The sequence below is a fragment of the Trachemys scripta genome, chromosome 12 (assembly GCF_013100865.1).
Source record: "Trachemys scripta elegans isolate TJP31775 chromosome 12, CAS_Tse_1.0, whole genome shotgun sequence".
NCBI lineage: Eukaryota > Metazoa > Chordata > Testudines > Emydidae > Trachemys > Trachemys scripta.
Genome location: NC_048309.1, coordinates 19,276,998 through 19,298,268, shown reverse-complemented (window position 1 = coordinate 19,298,268; position 21,271 = coordinate 19,276,998). Strand labels below are relative to the sequence as shown.

The window sequence follows — 21,271 nt, the reverse complement described above, 5'->3', positions numbered from 1 at the left end:
AAATACTTCGCTTCAGATACTGAAACGTTAGGGGAGGCAAAATCTGGCAGGGTGTGTTGCTTCTGTGTTCCGTGAGCTCTTTCAACTCTGCAAAAATGTGACTGCAAAAAAGTTATTCTTTAAGTCTTAACGTGTGAATTTCCTGGACAGGCCCAGTGGTCTCAGGCATGATCTACAGCAGCTATTCTTTATAGCTGCCTGTAACAACGCCCCCACTTTCCCACTCCTGAGACATTGCAAACTGTGGTCAGTTTCTGCATAAAGTATGTACTGATTTCATGAGCACTAAACATATGTGTTTAACTTGCCCAACATTACTCAGGGGAGAACAGTTGATTCAGCATCTCCCAAGCATGGGGCCTGGAGCTGGATATCTTATTATTAGACTCCCGGGGGGGCATTAAAATAGAAAAGTCTAGGATGGAAAAAACACTCACACATACTGGAATGCAGTGACACACCCTGAGCGACAAGACTTGGAAGACAGAGACCAAATTATTAATAGTAATTTATGAAGTATCCTGTATCCCTTAAGTGCCTGATCTCAACATTATGAGTTTTCTGTGCTAAAAAGAATGCAACTGTAGTTTTGAAATGAGAGGCAGAAAAGCAATGTTTCCTAAATCCTCATCACACGAAGAAGAATGTCCCAAAGGTCAAACCCTCTTCACTTGGGATCAAACCTCCCAGTAAACAGAAAGGAAAACTGTAAACATTGCAATCCTGTTCTCTGTCAAAGACTCTGAAATGCATGTTTATACCAGGAATACCGTGGTTATGTTAATTAGTGGGTTGCACACAATACAATTACAAGGACAATTTGCAAAAGTCTGGTTGTAAAACACTCCCAGAAGATTAAAGCTAGACCAGCTAGTTTGAATATATATATATGGTTTGGTTTGGAGGTTTGTGGGAGAGAGGGACTGTTTTCTTTTGTTTTTGTGCCACGGCTAGCATAACTTTGAGGTAGATAGACAGATACAGTGATTGACTATTGAAGTCAGTGGAAGGTGCCAGCTCCTCAGTACATACAGTTACTTAGATGCCTGAATATGAATTTAGGAGCCTAATTCTGGCACCCATTTGTTAAGATCTTGGCCATAGCACCTTTACTGTGCACCAGGATCAACTGAGACTTGGATAATCTCAAACTTCTACAAACCCCGGTAAATGGCATTTTTGAGTTTAAATACAGATTTGAGTCTCTTTGAAACCTCTTTGGGGGTTGCTGCCTACTTTTGTCATCTTGAAACTATTTCTGGAATTTACAGCCTGGGTCCCAAACCAGTTTTGAATAAACAAACAAACTGCAGGGAGAAATGTTTGTGTTGATAATGTGGTCAAGAAAGTAAATCTTTTTAAGAAGCTGAAGGAATTCATTTTTCGCTTTTCTTCCCTTAAAGCTTCTGAACAGAAGGAGAAAGAGATTTGGAAATGTCAAGCCAGGCAACAGTTCTAGCGATTAGTTTTGGGCAAAATAATCATTCAACTTAAATATAAAATGTGGCAGGGATTTATTTCAAGCATCTGTGTGATCATGTGTTTTCCCTTTAGGAATGAATTCAATCTCCTAACTGGAGACACAAGGGGACTGTTTTCCGCTTTTTTTAAACCAGTGCAAAAACAACATGAGCAACTGTAACATGTTAAACACTTCCTGGCAGTGCGACAAAAATCTGACATCTAAAATGTCAGCAATGAGGCCAGGAGGATTTACATGATTAACATGACTTATGAGAAGTATTAACTCCTTCACTGCCTTCAGAGCATCCTTTTGGAAAGCGGAAGTCTGTGACTAGAGCACAATGGAAAGAAAGAGAGAGGACATCAAGAACAAAGAGAAATGGCCGTGCTCTGTAGTTTTCTATATTGCTATATATGCTATCACTGAAGGTATTTGGACCAGGGCCCCAGCTAGTATAAATCAGCAGTGCTCTCACAGCTATACCAGTTGATACCAGCTGAGGCTCCGGTATGTTTATGTTTTACATAAAGACCTATGAGCCCCTCCCTCCCCCGTGACTTGCTGCTACTTCTTCCCAATCCTGGAGCAAAGTCATTCATAATTGTGAGTTTATAACAGCAGAATCAATTAATACAGTGGTTCTCAAAGCCGATGCACCAGTTGTTCAGGGAAAGCCCCTGGCGGGCCGGTTTGTTTACCTGCCGCGTCCGCAGGTTTGGCTGATTGCGGGTCTCACTGGCCGTGGTTCACCGCTCCAGGCCAATGAGGGCTGCGGGAAGGGCGGCCAGCACATCCCTCGGCCCATGCCGCTTCCCGCAGCCCCCATTGGCCAGTGGGAGCCACGATCGGCCGAACCTGCGGACACGGCAGGTAAACAAACCGGCCCTATTTATACAGCCCAAAATGCCATTAGCCTTCTTGGCAACAAGGGCACACTGTCGACTCATATCCAGCTTCTCGTCCACTGTGACCCCTAGGTCCTTTTCTGCAGAACTGCTGCCTAGCCATTCGGTCCCTAGTCTGTAGCAATGCATGGGATTCTTCCGTCCTAAGTGCAGGACTCTGCACTTGTCCTTGTTGAACCTCATCAGTTTTCTTTTGGCCCAATCCTTTAATTTGTCTAGGTCCCTCTGTATCCTATCCCTACCCTCCAGTGTATCTATCACTCCTCCCAGTTTAGTGTCATCTGCAAACTTGCTGAGGGTGCAGTCCACGCCATCCTCCAGATCATTAATGAAGATATTGAACAAAACTGGCCCTAGGACCGACCCTTGGGGGACTCCACTTGATACCAGCTGCCAACTAGACATGGAGCCATTGATCACTACCCGTTGAGTCAGACGATCTAGCCAGATTTCTATCCACCTTATAGTCCATTCATCCAGCCCATACTTCTTTAACTTGCCAGCAGAGGTCACTGGCAGAGGCAGGATTAACTTGGGAGTTCCTGTCTCCCAGTCCCAATATCATTCCACTAGGGTCATGCTGCCTCTCCGATTGCCGTAGGAATAATTGATGTCATAGATTTAACAACATGACTTCAGTGCAGGCTCCAATGGGAGAGCATTGGCTGAGAGGCAGCAAAACCCCGTTTGAACCAAAATAAAGAAGTCCAGAAAAAAAGATGAAAAACATTTGAAACATTGGGAATGTGCTGGGATGTGAGGAGGGCTGGCTGGTGTGCCCTGGGTTCCAATAACCCCAGGGTAATAAAACAGTCCTTATGGGCTGTTACTACCAGTGCAAGTTAGAACAACCTTGAGGCTCTAACAGGCACTAGCAGCCCCAGGGGTTGGGAGAGACATGCTGGCTCTTCCTTCTCAGGTCCTATACCCAGTGCAGCTCAGCTGGACCCAAAAGTCAGAGTTTAAGATCCTCATGTGATTTCCAGTGAAGTATCCACGTTTTAATTAAAGACCCGCCTCTGCTTGGCAACCTAGTTTTGCTGGTCCCGTAGGAGGTTGATTGACAGATGTCACTGCAGTTCTGTACAATATTCCTACCAGCATGTCTGTCTTTAAAGTTTTTTCAATAGTTTCTTTTTTCTGTTATTTTTGGTACTCTTCGATATGTTTGCATTTTACTATTGCCTCCGTAAACAATGAGAAGAAATAGCTCAATAATAGAATTCCTGAATGGTAGATATATACTAATATGTCTCTCCAACTGTTTTACCAATAACCTGTATTCTGGCAGCTTCAGGAAACAATGGGCCTGATCCAAAGTCCATGGCAGTCAGTGGAAAGATTCCCATTTCTAGGAGTTTAGATGAGACCCTAAATTAACAAATTCTAACCAACTGGTCAAACAAAACTAGAAAGACACAGAGATTATAACCCCTTTATCAAAAACAGTGACTCACGCTTGCACACTCATTCAGGGAATGGGAATGAAAACAGTGACTCAACCTGTTAAGGATTTAGACAGAGAAAAAATATATTAAAAAACTTTTAGCAGCATTAGTAACAGCCACGGAGCACAAAACTCTACCTTGACTAGCTGTCAATCAGCTCAGCAGATCACAAATAGAATGAGTCATTTATCCACATGACATGACAGAAGGGTGGAGAGTCTCAGAAGGGCAAGGATGCTAACAATGCAGTAATGGTACATACAGTTAGAAAAGATGGAAATTATTCAATAGTGAGCAAGTGCTTCAGAGAAGAAGGAGAAATAAAAAGAAAAGAAAGATATTGACATTGTGGGACCAATGCAAGCAGGTAGGAGTTGGACCTTGTAGATTTCCACTCCCCACCAAACACTGCTTTCTTGAGGTACCAGAAAAAGATGGTAAGCAAGAAAGAGACCCAGCTGAAAAGACTGACTGGTGCTTCACTGGGGAATTATAGACAAACCATATGTGTTAACACCCAGACATTAATAGTGAAAGAATACCAGTATTTACTGTATGCTAGTAGACCATGTTCCAGTGAAACTTAATTTGGGAACTCTGTAGCAGATATGGTGTTTGTATTTGGAGAGTTCTCCAGCCTTGACAAAACATCTAGATTTTGTGGAAACTATTTGAGTGTCCAATTAAAGAATAACTGAAGTCAACAGCAGTGACAGTCATGTATGATAACTGAAGGCAGAACTTGGCCCAGTACTTAATGATTAATGTTCCTTAGGGATGAATGACTTTAAGTGATATTTTCAAAGCAGGTTGTAAGGACTGGATAACTGAATACAGTTCAGCCTAAAAGAAAATACCTACAGGAACTGAACTAAACAATTGGGAAAACAATTCTCTTAAATGAAAACTCCACTATAATTATGCCCAGTAGATCCAATTGACATGGCAATCATTAATAATGGGGAAGACTAAACATTTTACAAAACAGGAGTCCAATGATTATTATTAGCAGGCAGAGAAAGGATTAATTGAGTTTATTAAAGAGCAAACTACAGCATCTCAGTGTTTCTGAAACACATACAATCCACAAGACAGGACAGTGCCCGGTCATATATACAGGTTAAAGGAGCTGTGATCAAAGGAACACATACGTTACCTGTAATTTTATAATTATAAGCTTGACTTGTCAACAACCCATACTTTCCTATTCTGAAATTCCAATATGTTAAATATCTGGCTAAAAAGTAACAAATTCTAAATTCTTCAATTCTACTCAGGATCTATCTGTCACTTGTGAAAAAACAGAAACAAGCAGAACAAATCATCATCTACTACAGTGAACACAGAGGAAAGTTCCACATCTTCACTACCATGTAAGGAGACCCTTGCAATTAATCTGGACAGCACTAATCCACAAGCCTGATAGCTTCTTGCCAGTAGTGTTGCACAAAGAACTGCAGTGAATTGTCTCCAAGAAGGCTTGGCCAGATACGCTACATTTTGCTTTAGAAACTGCCCAAGCAAGATTACATTTCAAGGACTTAATTCTTGCCCCTTCATTCAACTAACACATAGATACACATGGGATGCACCATTGGCTCAGTCTGGCACAACCAATTCACATACCACAGCAGTTTATTTTTGTAAATGATTAGGATAACCTCATGGCATATTCTGCTTCTTTTCCCACAGTTGATAGCACTAGGATGACTTCATCCTTATCTCTTGTTAGATATGTGTGGTTTGAAATGATGTTATGCAGAACCAGATGCATGCTAGGAAATCGAATGAGCATTTGGAAATCACTTGTGATGAATAAAGTTGAAGGGAAAAGCTTTCTATGTTAAAAATGATCCTTTGCCTTTCCTGAGCACATGCCATCTGAGGAGCCTAAAGCACTTTGCAAACATTAACTAAGCCTCACACGGCCTGTGAAGACATCTTTATCCCCATGTTATAGCTAAAACCTTTTTATAGCATCCATCACTAGGGTAGTTGAATGCTTAGTGACTTACTCGCTCACACAGTGAGTGAGTGATGCAACTGGGAAGAGAATGCAGAATTTTTGACGCTGCGCGTGCACACACACAATGAAGCAGTTGAGATTTAGCTGTGACCTTTCCTGCCTAGAGATTTTTTTCGTGCATGTGAAAAGGATAAGAAAGTTAGGCTTCTAATAGGGTAAAGGTCTAGGTATTTCCTGGCAGATACCATATCAGTGATTTACTGGGAGAGTCCTGTCCCAGGGAGCACATTTAATTTTCACAGATGACCTGATTACAAAGAGTGTGGCCCATGGAGATGACCGGTCCCAGCATGCAATTTCCCATATCCAGTTGGAGGAGGGGCCCAGAGATGATGGGTCTCAGGACGCAAAGCCTAATCTAATGTGTTGAGTGTGCTCTGGTTACGTGTGTGGCCAAAATGCATAGGTTTTTAGCTTGCTTTGTTGATTTCCCCCTGCTTTGTTACACTGTGCCTTTAAATTGTAAAGTTGTTTAGAAGGGCTAAGTATTAAAGTTGCATGCTGAAAATGGCTTCTTTATTGCACGTCTGGTTATCTGGTAGCCAGTTTTTAGATGAGTACAACTAAGGTTCTGACCATTTGTATCTGTTAAAAATTCCAAGTTTCTTTTCCTCAAAGTTGGCATATAAACTCTGGTGCCCTAGCTAATTTACCACTGATGTTAATTAGTCTGCCTCACTACAGCCCCCTCCTCCACTCCCTTTCAGTTTCATTTGCTCACATAGTACGGGGATGGCTTTGATATGGAAATCTAGATAACCAGACATGGGCTTCTCCTTTGCTGTCTTTGCTAAATTCTGTATTTTTGCGGTGTGCTGTTACCCAGATGCAATATACTAGAGGCAGGGCATGAACTGGGCTGGCACACTCTCAAGTTTGCTTCTTATTTTCCAGTCTCAACTTTCATTTTAAAGGAGTAAGTCTCTTGCTGTTTCAGCTGTGAAGTCAACCTTGGAAATGTGAACTGATGCCTGGTCTACACTACAAAGTAAAGTTGATATCAGTCACCTTGCATCAACTTATTTGTGCATGTGACTACACTGAGTTTAGTCTCTGGCAATGTAAGAACCCATTATGGTGACACAGTAAAACCACCTCCCTTGAAGGGCATAGAGCCGTGGTCAACCTACTTAAGTTTCTACAGTGCGATTGTGGACACTGCATGACCTGTGTCAACTCTAACAGTTTCCAACAATGGTCTGGTCACAGTTTTAAACTCCAGTGCCTAGAGGTCTCAGAGGACAGAAACCTCTGCTCCTGCCTCCCCTTCCCTCCACCTTTAAAAGCCTTGTGTGTTTTTGAAATGCCTCTCCTTATTGCCCACCTTGGTAAGCAAACCTATCAGCTGATCCTTGTTGTGTGTAACTGCCCAAACAACCATGCTGGCTCCGTACACACAAGGTAGTAAATGTGTTCCTGCCCACAGTAGACTGGAAGTGTTGGATCTCCTGGGGAGAGAAGAGGTGGTGCAAGCACAGCTGTGGAACAGTCATAAAAAACGTGGACATCTATGAGCAGATTGCACAGGGGATGCAGGAGGGATGAGCAACAGTTCCACATGAATGCAAAGAAACTTTGCCAGAGATACCGCATGTCTGGAGAAGGTGACAGTGGATGTGATGCTGCCCTGCAGACCTGCCACTTTTACGAGCTGCAGGCCATATTTGGCAGAGACCCCACAGACCACTGTGGAGGTGGAGCCTGAGACAGTGACCCCTACCATAAATAGTAAGGAGGGGAGAAAGGAGAAAGAGGAGGGGGGAGATACAGCAGGGGACACCAACCATGCAGAGCCAGGACCTATTTGAAACTCAGGAGTCTAGCCAGTCCTGCTAGGCAAGCATAGAGGAGCTTGCTGATGTAGGGGATGGGAGCTCAGGGAAGCACATGCGTGCATTTTTTCCTTACAATGTTTAAATTTAAAGATAGCACGCAGCTCATTCCCAAGTTAACAAGAGAGGGGTATTGACTTTTCATTGTTTTACTCATATGAGAAGAGGTAGAGGTACAACAAACAGAGGTAGAGTTAGTATCTGTTTTTCATCCCCCTATCGGGTTAGGTGGAGCATAGAGAGTATTTATGGGAATAAAGGAAGGGAGCTTTGAAATTTATTTTGCCCTTTCCTTTGTGACTGTAAAAGTGTAACGGATGCATCAATGTCTTGAGTTTGAAGAAAGCCGGAAACAATAGCTCTCAGAGATATGAATTGCCCCACTCTAATGGCTGTTAACTCAAATGCCAGTAGGGATACTATAAAGGTCAACGCTGTTAATTTTCATTGCTCATCAAAGCATGTAAGAAAGGAGAGAGAAGCATCACGCAGTCTGCTGAGTGACAGCTCATTTTAGTGCCTTGAGTAGGTAAGTGTGAGAGAGCATCATCATTTACTCCCCCTCAACCCCATGAAGAAGCCAAGTTCAAGGAGTCCAGCAAAGACTCAGGGGAGAGGGATAGCTCAGTGGTTTGCGCATTGGCCTGCTAAACCCAGGGTTGTGAGTTCAATCCTCAAGGGGGCCACATAGGGATCTGGGGCAAAATCAACACTTGATTCTGCTAGTGAAGGCAGGGGGCTGGACTCAATGACCTTTCAAGGTCCTTTCCAGTTCTAGGAGGTAGGATGTCTCCATTAATTTATTTTATTTAAAGACCAGACAGTATGCATGATCATATTTGAACATCTGCACAATCTACTGGTAGCCACATCTAATTTTGGCAGCTCAAGTTGGTGAAGTTTAGAAAAGCACCACAATCTTTTATTTTCCAATTCAGATTTTCCAGATTCTGACCAGCGATGACTCTGTTTCAGTGATGAATGTATGTTGTTTGTAAAGCTTTGGGAAGTTTGGAAGCTTTTACAATGAAAGACATCCAACAATGGCCTGTCTACATGATCACAACTGCCCTGTTGGGTAACGTGATGTAATCCCAACTGTGCTATAACAGAGTTTGGTTTTACCTATGCTGATGGGACTTAAATATGTTATAACCATATTCAAAAATCATTTTAGATTATTACCATGGTAAAACACAATGTGAACAGATAGATGTATTTTAGGAGGCTGCCTGGGTTTTTGTGGGGTCGTTTTCTTCTCTCTCCACATCAGAACAGGCAAGACAAACAAACGGTGGCCACAACACGACCCCTGACGTGGTTCATCTGGTTGCACAGACTGGCATTCATTATTTGGTTTTGATTTATGGGTGTTTCCAGCCATGCATAATAAGTCCCAGACAGCACCCCCTCACAGGACACCTTCATGAGCTTGCCCACTGGGGTGCCCCCTCCCTATAGCAGAACATGACATTATGTCCACTTGCGACGCGTCGCCAAAACAGGATGCAAGGCGATGCTCTTTGGCCAGGACGTGACATCATGCTCACGCAACACGACGGTGACATGGCGTGTTGACGTTATAATGGGACCGTGCCCCTGTGCCATCATAGCACTGTGACGTCACACTGGCGTGGCTCACCTCTTAAGTTTATCATCTGGCAGGTATTCGATCAGCCTGGATGGGGTTTTTATGAATTTGCCAGTAAGGATTTCCATTATCATCACAATACACTGGGAGAGCTAATGTTCAGAGTCTGTGGCCAGCAAAAGATGCTGCAGCCGTCCAACTTCTGCAGTTTACGAAAATGATGTTATCGGTCTTATCTGTGTTCTCTCTCCAGATACTCCCTGGCTGCTGGGGGTTGGGTACAGTTGCCTCCAGGTGGGGTTGGCAGGCTTACCTTGAGGGGAGGCTGAGGCCTGGTGCCTCAGCAGGCTGTTGGCGGTTGCCATGGCAGTTGGTGGGAGGGGGAGAGGAGCCGCCAATGGCCCCGCCCACCGGGTGAAAGATACAGGGGACGGTTGAACAGCCTCGGGCCCTTCCTGTCAACTGCTACCCAGCTGACTAAGTGCCCCCATAGGCTGGCTCTAACACTGGTACCACCCACGTGGTCTCTTCGACCAATGACTGCCTGGCTGCGCGAAACGTCACCGATCACCGCTTTGGAGGCCCTGCTGGGCTGCTACCCCAGCCCCGCCCTCCAAGGGGCTCTCTGTCTTCTCTTTGGCTGATCTGCCTCCTTCCCTCCCCTCCCCTAACAGATCGTTCCATGCGTGCATAACGTCACCGCGCTCAGGACGCGACCAATGAGCGCTGGGCTGCGGGGCGGGTGCACCGTGATGACGCAAGTGGCGTCGCATCAGGGGGGAAGAAGGAGTCAGAAGCGGCAGCGGAGCCCGAAGCAGTTGCTGTTACCATGGGGGCCGTGCTGGGGGTCTGTTCGCTGGCCAGCTGGGTGAGTGGCGGGGTGGCCTCCCCTGAAGGTGCTGACGGCGACTGGTGGGGGTGCGAGCTCCGCCCATCGCGTGGGCCCCCGTATGATTCGGGCAGAGAAAATGCTGCCCCGCCCTCTTGCCCCCCCCATCACCGGGGGGATGCGGCTGTGAGGCCTGGTCGCCCGGGGTGGGGGCGTGTTATTACCGCCGCTAAGGCTCGTCTCCAGGCCCGGAGACCCCCCCACCCCGAGCTCTGCGTCCTGGTGTCGCTGGCTACTAGTGGGGCTCTGCTGCGTCTGGCGCTGAGCCGCGTATCACGGCTGTTCGGGGGGCGCCTTCGGGCAGTGGCCGAGCTTCGAGCCCTTGTGTACGGCGCTGTACGGTCACATAGCGAGAGGCAGGCCCAGCCCCCAGGAGCTGCTAGGCTCAGGAGCTCGATAGGCAGGCGGTGCGGGGAAAGGGATGTGACATTGATCAGTGGTACTTGGCAAATGCCCCGAGGGATCCAGGGGATTTCTTGCTGTAGCTCAGGGGTTTCCTGTCTCATTTCGAATACTATAGACATTGTTTGTTTATTTGTGGGAAGTCCGTCCTCGTGTTTGTAATCTCAGGAGGCGTAACACAGGAAGTAATCATTGTATTATCAACAACACACAAATTGCTCTGAGGACATAGCAGCGGCTCATTTGGGTAATTGTAGGGCAAAGCCCATAAACTAGGGGAGAGATTGGGCGGAGGGGGGGGAGCTTTTTAAAAATGCTGGTTACTTAGTCTGTTATAATAAAGAATCTTAAACATCTAGTGACATCACTTATGTGGTCTTTGTTGTTACTACGTGCATTTCATTAACCTTAAAACAATGAAAATGTATTTGCTACCTTCACTTTCTAGTTCTCTTGTATTAGTCCAGTGCTAAGATTGGAAATACTGCAGTGGTATGTCTAAGATTAAACAAGAACTGTTTTCCTGGAAATTATTGATTTTAATTCATTTTTTTGGTGTTGCGTTTGTGGGTGTAAATTACTGACCATGAGCTTTGAAATATTTTTAAGATGTAGCTAAATAGTTGTAAAACTGTTAGTTTTGTTTTATGTACTGTTATAAAACAATGGAACCAATTAGGTTGGGTTTTTTTCTAAGCTTGATGCTCTTGAAACCACTTTCTAAATAAGAAATTCAGAAACTGGTTTTAAATACAACTTGTTTCCATAATTGATAAATGCTGATAGCAGTAGAGAGAAATGAAAACACTGTCAACTTTTCATAAATAACATCTCCTAAAGCTTCTCTGTAATCAAGAACTTCAAATTTGAGCATGCACCATTCATGAGGAATAGAATCATTCATTGCTGCCCCACTATAACTGTCCCCTGTGTTTTTCCTTCCTATTAGTGGGTCCCTACAGCCTGGTAGCCATTTGTAATAAGTAGAAAGCAAAATAAGTCTTGTGTGTTTGTGCTGAGAAGTGCAGAACTACTTGTTCTAATGTAATTACAGTCCCTGTGACCATACCATATTTCTATAATCTTCTATTTTGTAAACTAAACTGTATTGTACGTGCATGATTTTATGCCTTGGAGTACTGTTCTAAAACTAAAAATATAATCACACGTGTAAAATGATGGGAGTGCCATCACTTGAGACACATTAAATGAAGATGATAAAGCAATAAAGAATGTACTGTAGAAAAAATGCCATCAAGGTGAATCTTGATGTGTAAATTGATCACTTTGGTCTCTAATTTTTGTAGTAACTTCTGCAGGAAGTGAGTAACTAGGGCTATTAATTTCCAGGGAAGCGGTATTTGGCTGAGTAGGGGACTGTGTTTAATGATGATTAGCCCTTTTGAAAGTGAGGTCTGTATACGGAAATACCCTTACAATTCCCATGTTGGTTCTCCAGATTCCATGTCTGTGCAGCGGTGCCTCATGTTTGCTGTGTCGATGTTGTCCAAACAGCAAGAATTCCACAGTGACCCGTCTTATCTATGCCTTCCTCCTTCTTCTCAGTACGCTTGTTGCCTGTATCATGCTAGCACCGGGAATGGAAGAGCAGCTGAAAAAGGTATGAATAAGACATTTGTGATCTCCTTTGTAACAAAGCCATGATCTATGCTAGTAGCCCCCAGTTCTTCTTATTAGCCATGGACTATCTCACACACAAATGCCCAAATAAACTGGAGTTGTTGAAAGGGGGGAATTTCTCAAACAGAGGAAAAATTAACTGTGTTTAGCAATCCAAAGATTTACGAGTGTCGCCCATGTGCATAATTGAAATGTAAACTACCAGTAAGTAAATTACTTTTTCTTTTAAATTCACATTGTCCTCAGCACAGCACTGTTCAGAGTGCCTGTCACTGTCCTGCAAATTCTCTCTGTAGAGCAGTTCATTCAGATTTTATGTTGCTGGGGAAGAGATTTATGTTACACCATTAATTCAGATGCTCCTGCTGTGTTGATTTAAATCCTTGAATAGGAAGAACACCTGTCCCAACTGGAGATAGGATCCTGTTAGGATGGTGGCTGGAAAAGAGGATTTCAAGACTTGGGGCAACAAAAATATTAACTGACCAGAACTATTAACTGAGTTCTGCCAAAAAGTCAGTTGTCTGTTCAGAAGTGAAGTGCCACTGAAGCTGCCACGCAGGAGTGGGCAAAGGAATATAATGGAGACTTGCCACAATATCTATGGAATGGTTTTCTGTTTGGCTCCTAGTCTGAAATATCTATTTCACTTTTGTGACACTTGGGCACCTCAAGCCTAGAGAATGAGGATACCAAATTAACATCCTTGCTCTAAGCCTTACACTCTGATACTTTCCTTTTGGGTAAATTAGTTACTCTCTATATGTCTTGGTTATGCAGTGATATGGGGAGGAAAAGGTGACACTAGGAACAAATCTGATCTCTGCCTGTGGACCAGATGCAAAGCCTTTTCTCGCAATGGCCACCAAAGGGAAGCTGGCTGAGACCCTTGCATTATTTATGTATTCCACATATTTGTAACTGCGGTCTTAGAACTGCAAGTTACAAGTCTCTTTTTATCCAGGTGCCTGGATTTTGTGATGAGGGGCTTCATACCCGGCTACCACACATGAATGGCTTTGTCAACTGCGATGTGCTGGTTGGATACAGGGCTGTCTATCGAATCAGCTTTGCCATGGCAGTGTTCTTCTTCATTTTCTCTCTTCTTATGATACAAGTGAAAACGAGTAACGATCCGAGAGCCTCAGTGCACAATGGGTATGTAGGCATTGTACTGACTTGCCTGTTAACTTGCTTCGTCTGTCTCTTACTAATTTCTTCCCCAGATAGTGACAGATTCCTTAGGTGTATGTGGATGAACAGCCTGGACTGAGTCCTGTAGTTCCTTTGCTGATTGCTTAGACAACTGCTTCTGAAAGTGTGTAGGTAACCAAGATCCCTAGGAAGTCTCATACTTGCACTGCTTTTCTAAAGTACTGATAATTAGAAGCTGAAACATTATGCCTTGAAATCAGCTAACTCTCCTGTTCTGTTATTTTCCCAAACGCATATAATTCTCTGGAGTCTGGCGTTCATTTGAAACTGCCATCTTCTTTTTTAAAAAGGGAGATAAAGATGGCGTGGAAAGGGAGACTCTTGACAAATATATTTTTTAGTATACCTTAATTAAAATAAACCTTTTAAAATAACGGAGACTTTGTTAAACGTTTTCTTCTTTAACATTCTCTCTCTAGGCTAAAGCACTGTGAAATGTTATAGATATTTCATCACCAAGAACTCATTTGGGTGTATGTGTACCCTGTCTAATAACGATGGAACAGACTGAATACAATTCTATTTGGGAATGCTCTGAGATGGTCTTTTCACACAGGAGACTGCCAAATAAGAGTGGTCTTTTGAAACCTGCATATGCTTGGACAATCACGTCTGTTAATCAGCCATATTTTGTTCACTTAAAGCAGTGTTCATTGTACAGATAGAGGACCAACACTGTCAAACATGTTTGTCTTTTTATTTTAAAAAGGTTCTGGTTCTTCAAAATAGCTGCCATAGTTGGTATCATGGTTGGAGCCTTTTACATTCCTGAAGGGCCTTTCACAAGAGGTAAAGTTAATATATAGTCATGGAATCGCTTTTGAAAATACAAACTTTTTCACAAATTACCAGAGGATATAGTTGGTGCATTCCAAGTTATGGTTATTGTAGAATACATACCGTGCAACCCCATTTCCTTGGAATGTTCTGGTAATCAGGGAAGTTACGAGGTAAGCAGTACATGGGGCATAGCTGCAGTGCCGTTTCAGATAAACGGGGTGGAGCTCCATATTTATAGTTAAATACCTGAATTATTTTAAGTGTTTTTATGACTGACTAAATCTTTGTTTCTCTTCTGTCACTGTTCATATTCGTAGATGTCAGGAAAGACTTTGTTTCCCAATGCATTTAAGAACTTCCTAAAGGCCTTTGCAGAAGATCCCTATCTTCTTCAGTCAGCTATTCTAAGGAAGTGTTTACCTATGACTAGTACTGTTTGCATCCTTTTTGTAGGATTGTTGGGGAGTTAAATCACCTTTCATAAACTTCGATGGTCACTTATGGACATGAAAATAGTGTCTTACATTAAATATTGAATTCTTCTCTCTGAAAACACTTTGGGCTCAATCTTGCAAATACTTAGCACGTACTTCAGTGTGACTCAAATTAAGCAAGTGAAACTACTAGCATGCTCTAGATCCAAGTACATGTGTAAGTATTTGCAGGATCGATACCATAGAGTATTAAGGGACTGAATTTCCTGGCTATATTTTCACTATTCCTTTAAAAAGCTGATAAGCCAGTTTATTGGTTAATCTGAGGCTAGTTTTTTCTACCTAGTAAAATACAAATTATGAGAAAAAACTGTAACTTAATACCCTTCAATGTCTTTTCTAGCATGGTTTATTATTGGCACTCTTGGAGCCTTTTGCTTTATCCTCATCCAGCTGGTGCTGCTTGTGGACTTTGCTCACTCCTGGAATGAATCCTGGGTTGAGCGAATGGAGGAAGGAAACTCCAGGTGTTGGTATGTGGGTAGGTATCTAAATCAGAGAATGCAAAACATAACTAGAAGAAACAAACAATGAGTACATAGCGTAAGTACAAAAATAAGGGATAGCCTCTTACAGCCCTGCCACTGTATACGTGCTGTTCTCTGATCTGCATCCTACAACTGAAACTCCAGAGTTACTTGAGGAATTAGAAGCTGCAGTGTTGCTCCGCTATAGCTCTATGTACACGCTGGTTCTTGTCTCATTAATTAAAATGGGAAGTAGACCTGTCAGTCACTGTCCATTTTGATGGTCATAAGAAATAAAATTTAAATTTCTTGCCCAGCTACATAGAGAGGCATGGTCTGAATACAGGGCTAGCAGCCATTGACTCCCTTAATGTCCTCAGGCAAGTCAGCTAAGCTCTTTTCCTTAGTCACCCTGTCTGCATAATGGTGATAATGTGGCTGCACCTCATGCTTGTAGGCTGTTGATGTGATTGTAAATGGCTCCAGTGACACAACCATAACAATTAGCAATTTAACTTAACTATTTTAGCTGAGAACACTAACCTCTGTGGCTCCTTATATTATAAATAACTTGAAAGAAGGGCACTATAAAAGCACCCAGTCTATGTGGGGTAGAGAGAAAATCTTGCCTCTAAAATTCAGGGCTGGTAAGTGCCCCAATGGGGAGCTTGCAGAAGTACTTGTTTCCACCCTGTGTTGAGTTAACTTGTCTTTCTTTTTCAGCTTTACTTTCTTGTACGAGCTTGACCTACATCTTGTCGATAATTTCTGTTGTGCTCTTCTATGTATTCTACACTAAACCTGATGGTTGTACTGAGAACAAGTTCTTCATCAGCTTTAATATGATCTTGTGCATTGTTGTCTCCATCATTTCTATCCTTCCGAAAGTTCAGGTACTACATTTTCTATTTTCGGTTAAATCCTTTTGTACACAGACAGCAATATCTTTAAATCTCCTTTGAAGTATACATTCAGAAAAAAATTGTCACAGGATGAGACCAGGCTAATGATTATGAGATTATAAGCAGAAAACAGAGCCTAATGCAATAGTTCCTGAACTATGGACATTTAAGCATTTACTGACCATCTGCAGAAAGCTGGCATGTCACATAATGACGGCTAGAAATCGGCATTATATTAGACACATCTGAAATACAATGCACCAAACTATTTCTTTGTGCACTTAGTGAAAGCAGTTGCTGTGGTTGCCTCAGAGATGCTACAGCTACCGTGGATCAGAGGGGAGGCATCTGAGAGATGCTGGGTAAAACTTTCAGCATACCTAAATGACATCAATTGGATTTAGGCTCATAAGTCATTAAGATGCTTTTGAATACTTTCATGAGATATGGTGCACTATGAAAATTTCTAAGAACCCTTGGCCTCATTAGCAAACAATGAATGATGATAGATTAGTCTTCCTTTGCTCTGATTGATTGTTGCTGTTGTAAGATACAATGTTGCCCTTTATGATAATTGTGCAACCCTTTTCATTTAATGCGGGTTTCCACATGTGTAAATTGAGGGTTGAATTTGGATGGTTCTATTTTGGGTGATTGTAAACAGGCGCATACTTTGATGACCTGTTTTGATGTCTGTTAAACAAAAAATAGTTCTGCATCAGGTAGAATACACTTGCTTCATCTGGCTAAACACCCTTTGAAGAATACTGGGCATATCTGTAGGTCTTGGGTTCTAAAGCTGCTACTCTTCCTCCCCAAATCTATTTTGAGTCACCACCTCTGCTAATATGCATCAGGGGATTACTAGATATTGCTCAGAAGTTATTTGCTAGCCTTGTATTTTGCAAACCTGCTACAGTCAGAGTCTTGTCACGATTAAGTCAAGCAAGAGCTGCTGATCAAAGATGTTGTGTGCAGTGCATACGTTTGGGTCAAGAGGGATGAACATGTGTCCCTGGCTGGTTTATTGCCAGTGTTCCCAACCTCCAAAGATAGACTACCAGTGTGGTACTCACCCCTGAATTATTTGCTGCCATATATGTAATACATGGCCCTAAACAGTTATGGCAAATGTTTTAGTCACTAAATACTCATAGGCAAGACTTTTTAAAGGGTTTAATTGTAGTTACTAGATGTTAGGCAAATCTGCAGCAATTAGGATTAAATCCAGCTCTAGCTGAAATGCCTTTTTTGACTCTGGAGGGCATTTTGTCTTTAAACAGGAACATCAACCTCACTCTGGCCTCCTCCAGTCCTCTGTTATTAGTCTCTACACAATGTATCTCACTTGGTCAGCTATGTCTAATGAGCCTGGTAAGCATCTATCTGCCTTGGTAGTAATGTATTCCATTTTTAAAACAAACATATCAGTGGAGTTTACTGTTATCAGAAGCCATTGTGCTGGGATTGCTGGTCAAATGATGCATTTAAGAATCCATGCAACATGTGCATACTCAAGGTGTAGAATTGCTACATAGTCAGGTGGTCATATTCACCTTCTCAATGGCTTCCTTTTGTGTGGCGCATATTGCAGCAATCTATTCTGGAGGTCCCAAAGACCTGGTTGATGGACAAGGTCCGGACTGAAGTTAATTCTCTAGCCTAGGCTTATATATTGCATTCTCTGAACTCCTTTCTAGTGAACCACAGAACTAAATATTTTGAGAATCAAGCAGTGGGGGGATTGGAATGTGGGAAGGATGGTGTCTGTGCAAAGATCTGAGAAAGGACCTGATTGGAGTACACTAATCTAGTCAAGTGCAGGTGGGAAGACTTCTTGCCATTGACGCTACTGGGGAATCCAAGAGCAATTGGAAGTCCAGAAGGAACTCTAGACTACAAACCTGGCCAACAAGATGACAGGGATGAGTTTTACTAAAAAGCTTGTGACGTTTATCTCTTTTTGAAAACCTCTTTCAGATAGAAGCTGCAACCCAAGTTTGTTGAACATCATCACACAGATAACTGCACCCACAATAGCTCCAGCTAATGCAACTGTCATACCTGCTACTCCGGCTCCACCGAAGTCCTTGCAGTGGTGGGATGCACAGAGTATTGTTGGACTTGGTATCTTTGTTCTTTGTCTCCTGTATTCTAGGTAAGATCTGAGTCCCTCAAAGCAGAAACAGGCAGCACTTCCCTTCCTTTTGTGGACACTGGGTGGGTTTGTGTATTAAATCTACCTGGCTTGCACATAAGGCTCTGTCTAGCTTGATGTGGGCAAATAAAAATATGAAAGACTAGTAAAACTGTGAGGAGGGTAGAGGCGTCACCAATCTTGTTCTTAATTAGTTGACGTCTTAAGCTAAAATAGGCCGTAATAGCATGAAGTGGGGAGGGGGCTGTTACTTAGTAGGTAAATAATAGGAAAGTTGTTTCTGAACTGACCTCCAATCACAATACAAAAACTAAACACATTGGGGTAAGAGTTTGCCTGGACTGGAAGTTCAGAAGCAGCACCCTGCTTCCACTGATAGCAAGTAGAATCTGAGTCTTGAGTTTCCAGCTCTAGCAGGGGCTAGGAGTTAACTTCCTGGTGTGGTACTGCCACCTGCAGTGATATCCACAGCAGTGTCAGGTGCCTGAGGGGGGGATGTTCCTATTCCAAAGATTGGGTCTCTGATATGTAACATGGATGGAAATGGATCTCCTAAGGAGCGTTCCTTTTTTACCCCTTTGGAAAAATTTCAGTCAATCGCAACACATTTTGAGGATGGAAAAGATTTGACTAGTAGTTACAGTCACTAGTGAAACCCACCCCTGTGTTCTATAGGATTGATTTTTAACTTTTCTTTTTTGGGTCACTTTGCAGCATCCGCTCTTCCAGTAACAGCCAGGTGAACAAGCTGACTTTGTCTGGGAATGACAGTGCCATGCTGGATGATGTGGGAACCGATGGTGCGTCTGTGGAAGATGGAGAAGTTCGTCGGGTCATGGATAATGAGAAAGGGGCAGTTCAGTACAGCTATGCTTTCTTTCACTTCATGTTGCTCCTTGCCTCTCTCTACATCATGATGACACTCACCAACTGGTACAGGTAGGAACAAAATGTTTTTAACTTTTTAAACATAAAAATATATTTGTGAAGGTGGATGAAAGGTGCACCTGCTACATCAACTCTGGGTGGCTGATCTGACTATTTGTGCAGCTTTAATTCCTGCTGGGAGAGTAACTCTTATGCCCCATTCCCCTTTATATCCAGTGAGTTCACTGGTAGTTTAGGGATTGGAAATCTGAAGGCTACTCGTAAATCAGGGACATCTGTCCTGTGGTTTGAGATCTTCCCTTCATGCTAGTTGCATCAAAGTTGTGGTGGTTAGCTTTTTGTGTTGATGAAATAGGATAGTAAAGAAACAGTAGAAAGCATTAAAGGCATTGACAGTAGAAGTGGGGTGGGTGAGCCTGCATAAAGGATTGTCCAAATTTGTAAGAGCAGAAGATACCAGACTGACTAGATTTTTCTTCAGATTCCTGTGGCTGTGCATCTTTCCTCCGGTTGGCATAATGAGTTAGTCAGGGACTCTGTCCTTTGAAAAGTTTGGTTCTGCCCAGCTTGAGATTGAGAAGACAAACAGGAGAAGGAATGTTGGCAACTACAGACATGGAAGCCACTTATGTGGTGAGGGTTCCCCCAGAGCTACTGAGATGATCCATCTTGAGGCTGTGTCCCCACTACCTACTTATTGCCTTTTTTCTTGTGATTAGCTGACCTACTACATGGGGTGGTCTTGCATTTTCTAATTTAGTGGAGGAACAGCTGCCTGAGATGAAAAACTGAAGTTGGTTAACTGGCTGTGGGGTCAATTTTAAGAGTGGTGATGCATAAACATACATAGGCTGGGACATACTGAGACTAGGTGGCAGGACACGTCTAAAGTTCTGAAAGGAGGGACTTTGCAGTTTAGGGTCTTCACTTATAAGACAAGGAGCCTTTTTGGAAATGATGATGGAGTTGTTCCAAACATGCTGCACCTTCAATTCAGTAAAAGTGCAGAGAGGGTGGCAGGAGGAGGCTTGTCATTAACAACTATTTTTCAATTGTTCCAGCCCTGATGCAGACTTCAAAACTATGACAAGCAAGTGGCCAGCCGTGTGGGTGAAGATCTCTTCAAGCTGGGTCTGCCTCCTTCTCTATGTCTGGACCCTAGTGGCTCCTCTTGTCCTTACCAATCGGGACTTCACTTAAATGATTGTGCTTGTCTGAGATTATGAAAATGCCTGAAGATCCTCTGCTGAAAGCCAAAATGTCATGTATTGCTTCAGTTATTTTCTGAAACTAAGAGAAATGCATCTTTTCATGTTCCATGCAGGTGGATAGAAACTGCTGGATTATGTAATGCTTGATGTAGTATCTAAACTACAATAATTTTGATACTATTTTATTTTAACCTGTACGTGAGGTTAGCTATTAGTGCATTTTTGAAATCTACTACAGATGTAGTGGTGGTGTTGTACAGCACAGAAGAAAAACACTTGTTGTATCCATTAGATCCAACAGAATATTGAAGAGAACAATTAAACAAAGTAATATATTTTAAAGAACAAGCTGTGTTCAGCATAATGCACTAAATGCTTCAGTATGTGGAAGTGTAAGCCATACTGTGTAAGTTTCTACATTCCATTGTCTAAAAGAACACCCTGTTTGTGGGCAGAAGCTTATACATTCACTACAAGACCAATATCTTGATGTGTAGCTGTTAACTCTAATTCCTGTTCCCAGAATAATACTTTTAGATTTTATGGAAAACTATGCTTCTTGGTTTAGTATATTTGCCAAATATTTTAACTTTGATTTAACTCTAAACTAATCAGATACTTCTGTTTCAAATTAAAATTATACTAGAAAAACATGTTTTTTATTAAGTCTTAATTTGTCTGAGCTTGAATGAGTTAATACCCATGAAATTATCAATATTTTCATGATAAATGCATTTGATTAAAATATAGATTAACTGTTCAAAGCATCTTTCAAACTCTGTTCCAGGTAGGTTCAGGGATTGGGGAGTTCATAATCTCCCATGATATTTTGAATTACAGGGCAGCTAATACAGCTGCTGAAGTTACAAGTCATGTGGTAGGATATGTGGTACCTAGAAATTAATGGCTCAAGTGGTGTCATGACTTAATCTATGCTCTGATCAAACATGGTGACTA

At 42.5% G+C, this 21,271-nt stretch overlaps 1 protein-coding gene across 1 annotated transcript; it reads left to right on the top strand.

Moving 5' to 3' along the window:
- Positions 1–9,982: 9,982 nt before the first annotated feature.
- SERINC3 (serine incorporator 3) lies at positions 9,983–20,987 on the top strand. The gene is made up of 10 exons (XM_034786664.1): positions 9,983–10,135; positions 12,018–12,179; positions 13,164–13,357; positions 14,124–14,203; positions 15,032–15,169; positions 15,879–16,048; positions 17,341–17,431; positions 18,038–18,215; positions 18,930–19,154; positions 20,165–20,987. Exons 1-10 carry the CDS (start codon positions 10,097–10,099, stop codon positions 20,301–20,303), a joined length of 1,416 nt encoding a protein of 471 aa, XP_034642555.1. The 5' UTR covers positions 9,983–10,096; the 3' UTR covers positions 20,304–20,987.
- Positions 20,988–21,271: the final 284 nt, after the last annotated feature.

Excerpts from the sequence above, each read along its gene's own strand:
- SERINC3 (XM_034786664.1), top strand. The coding sequence starts at position 10,097 with ATGGGGGCCGTGCTGGGGGTCTGTTCGCTGGCCAGCTGG. Across the intron at positions 13,358-14,123 it reads AGAGCCTCAGTGCACAATGG|GTTCTGGTTCTTCAAAATAG; the intron begins GTATGTAGGCAT and ends TATTTTAAAAAG. Across the intron at positions 19,155-20,164 it reads ACACTCACCAACTGGTACAG|CCCTGATGCAGACTTCAAAA; the intron begins GTAGGAACAAAA and ends CAATTGTTCCAG.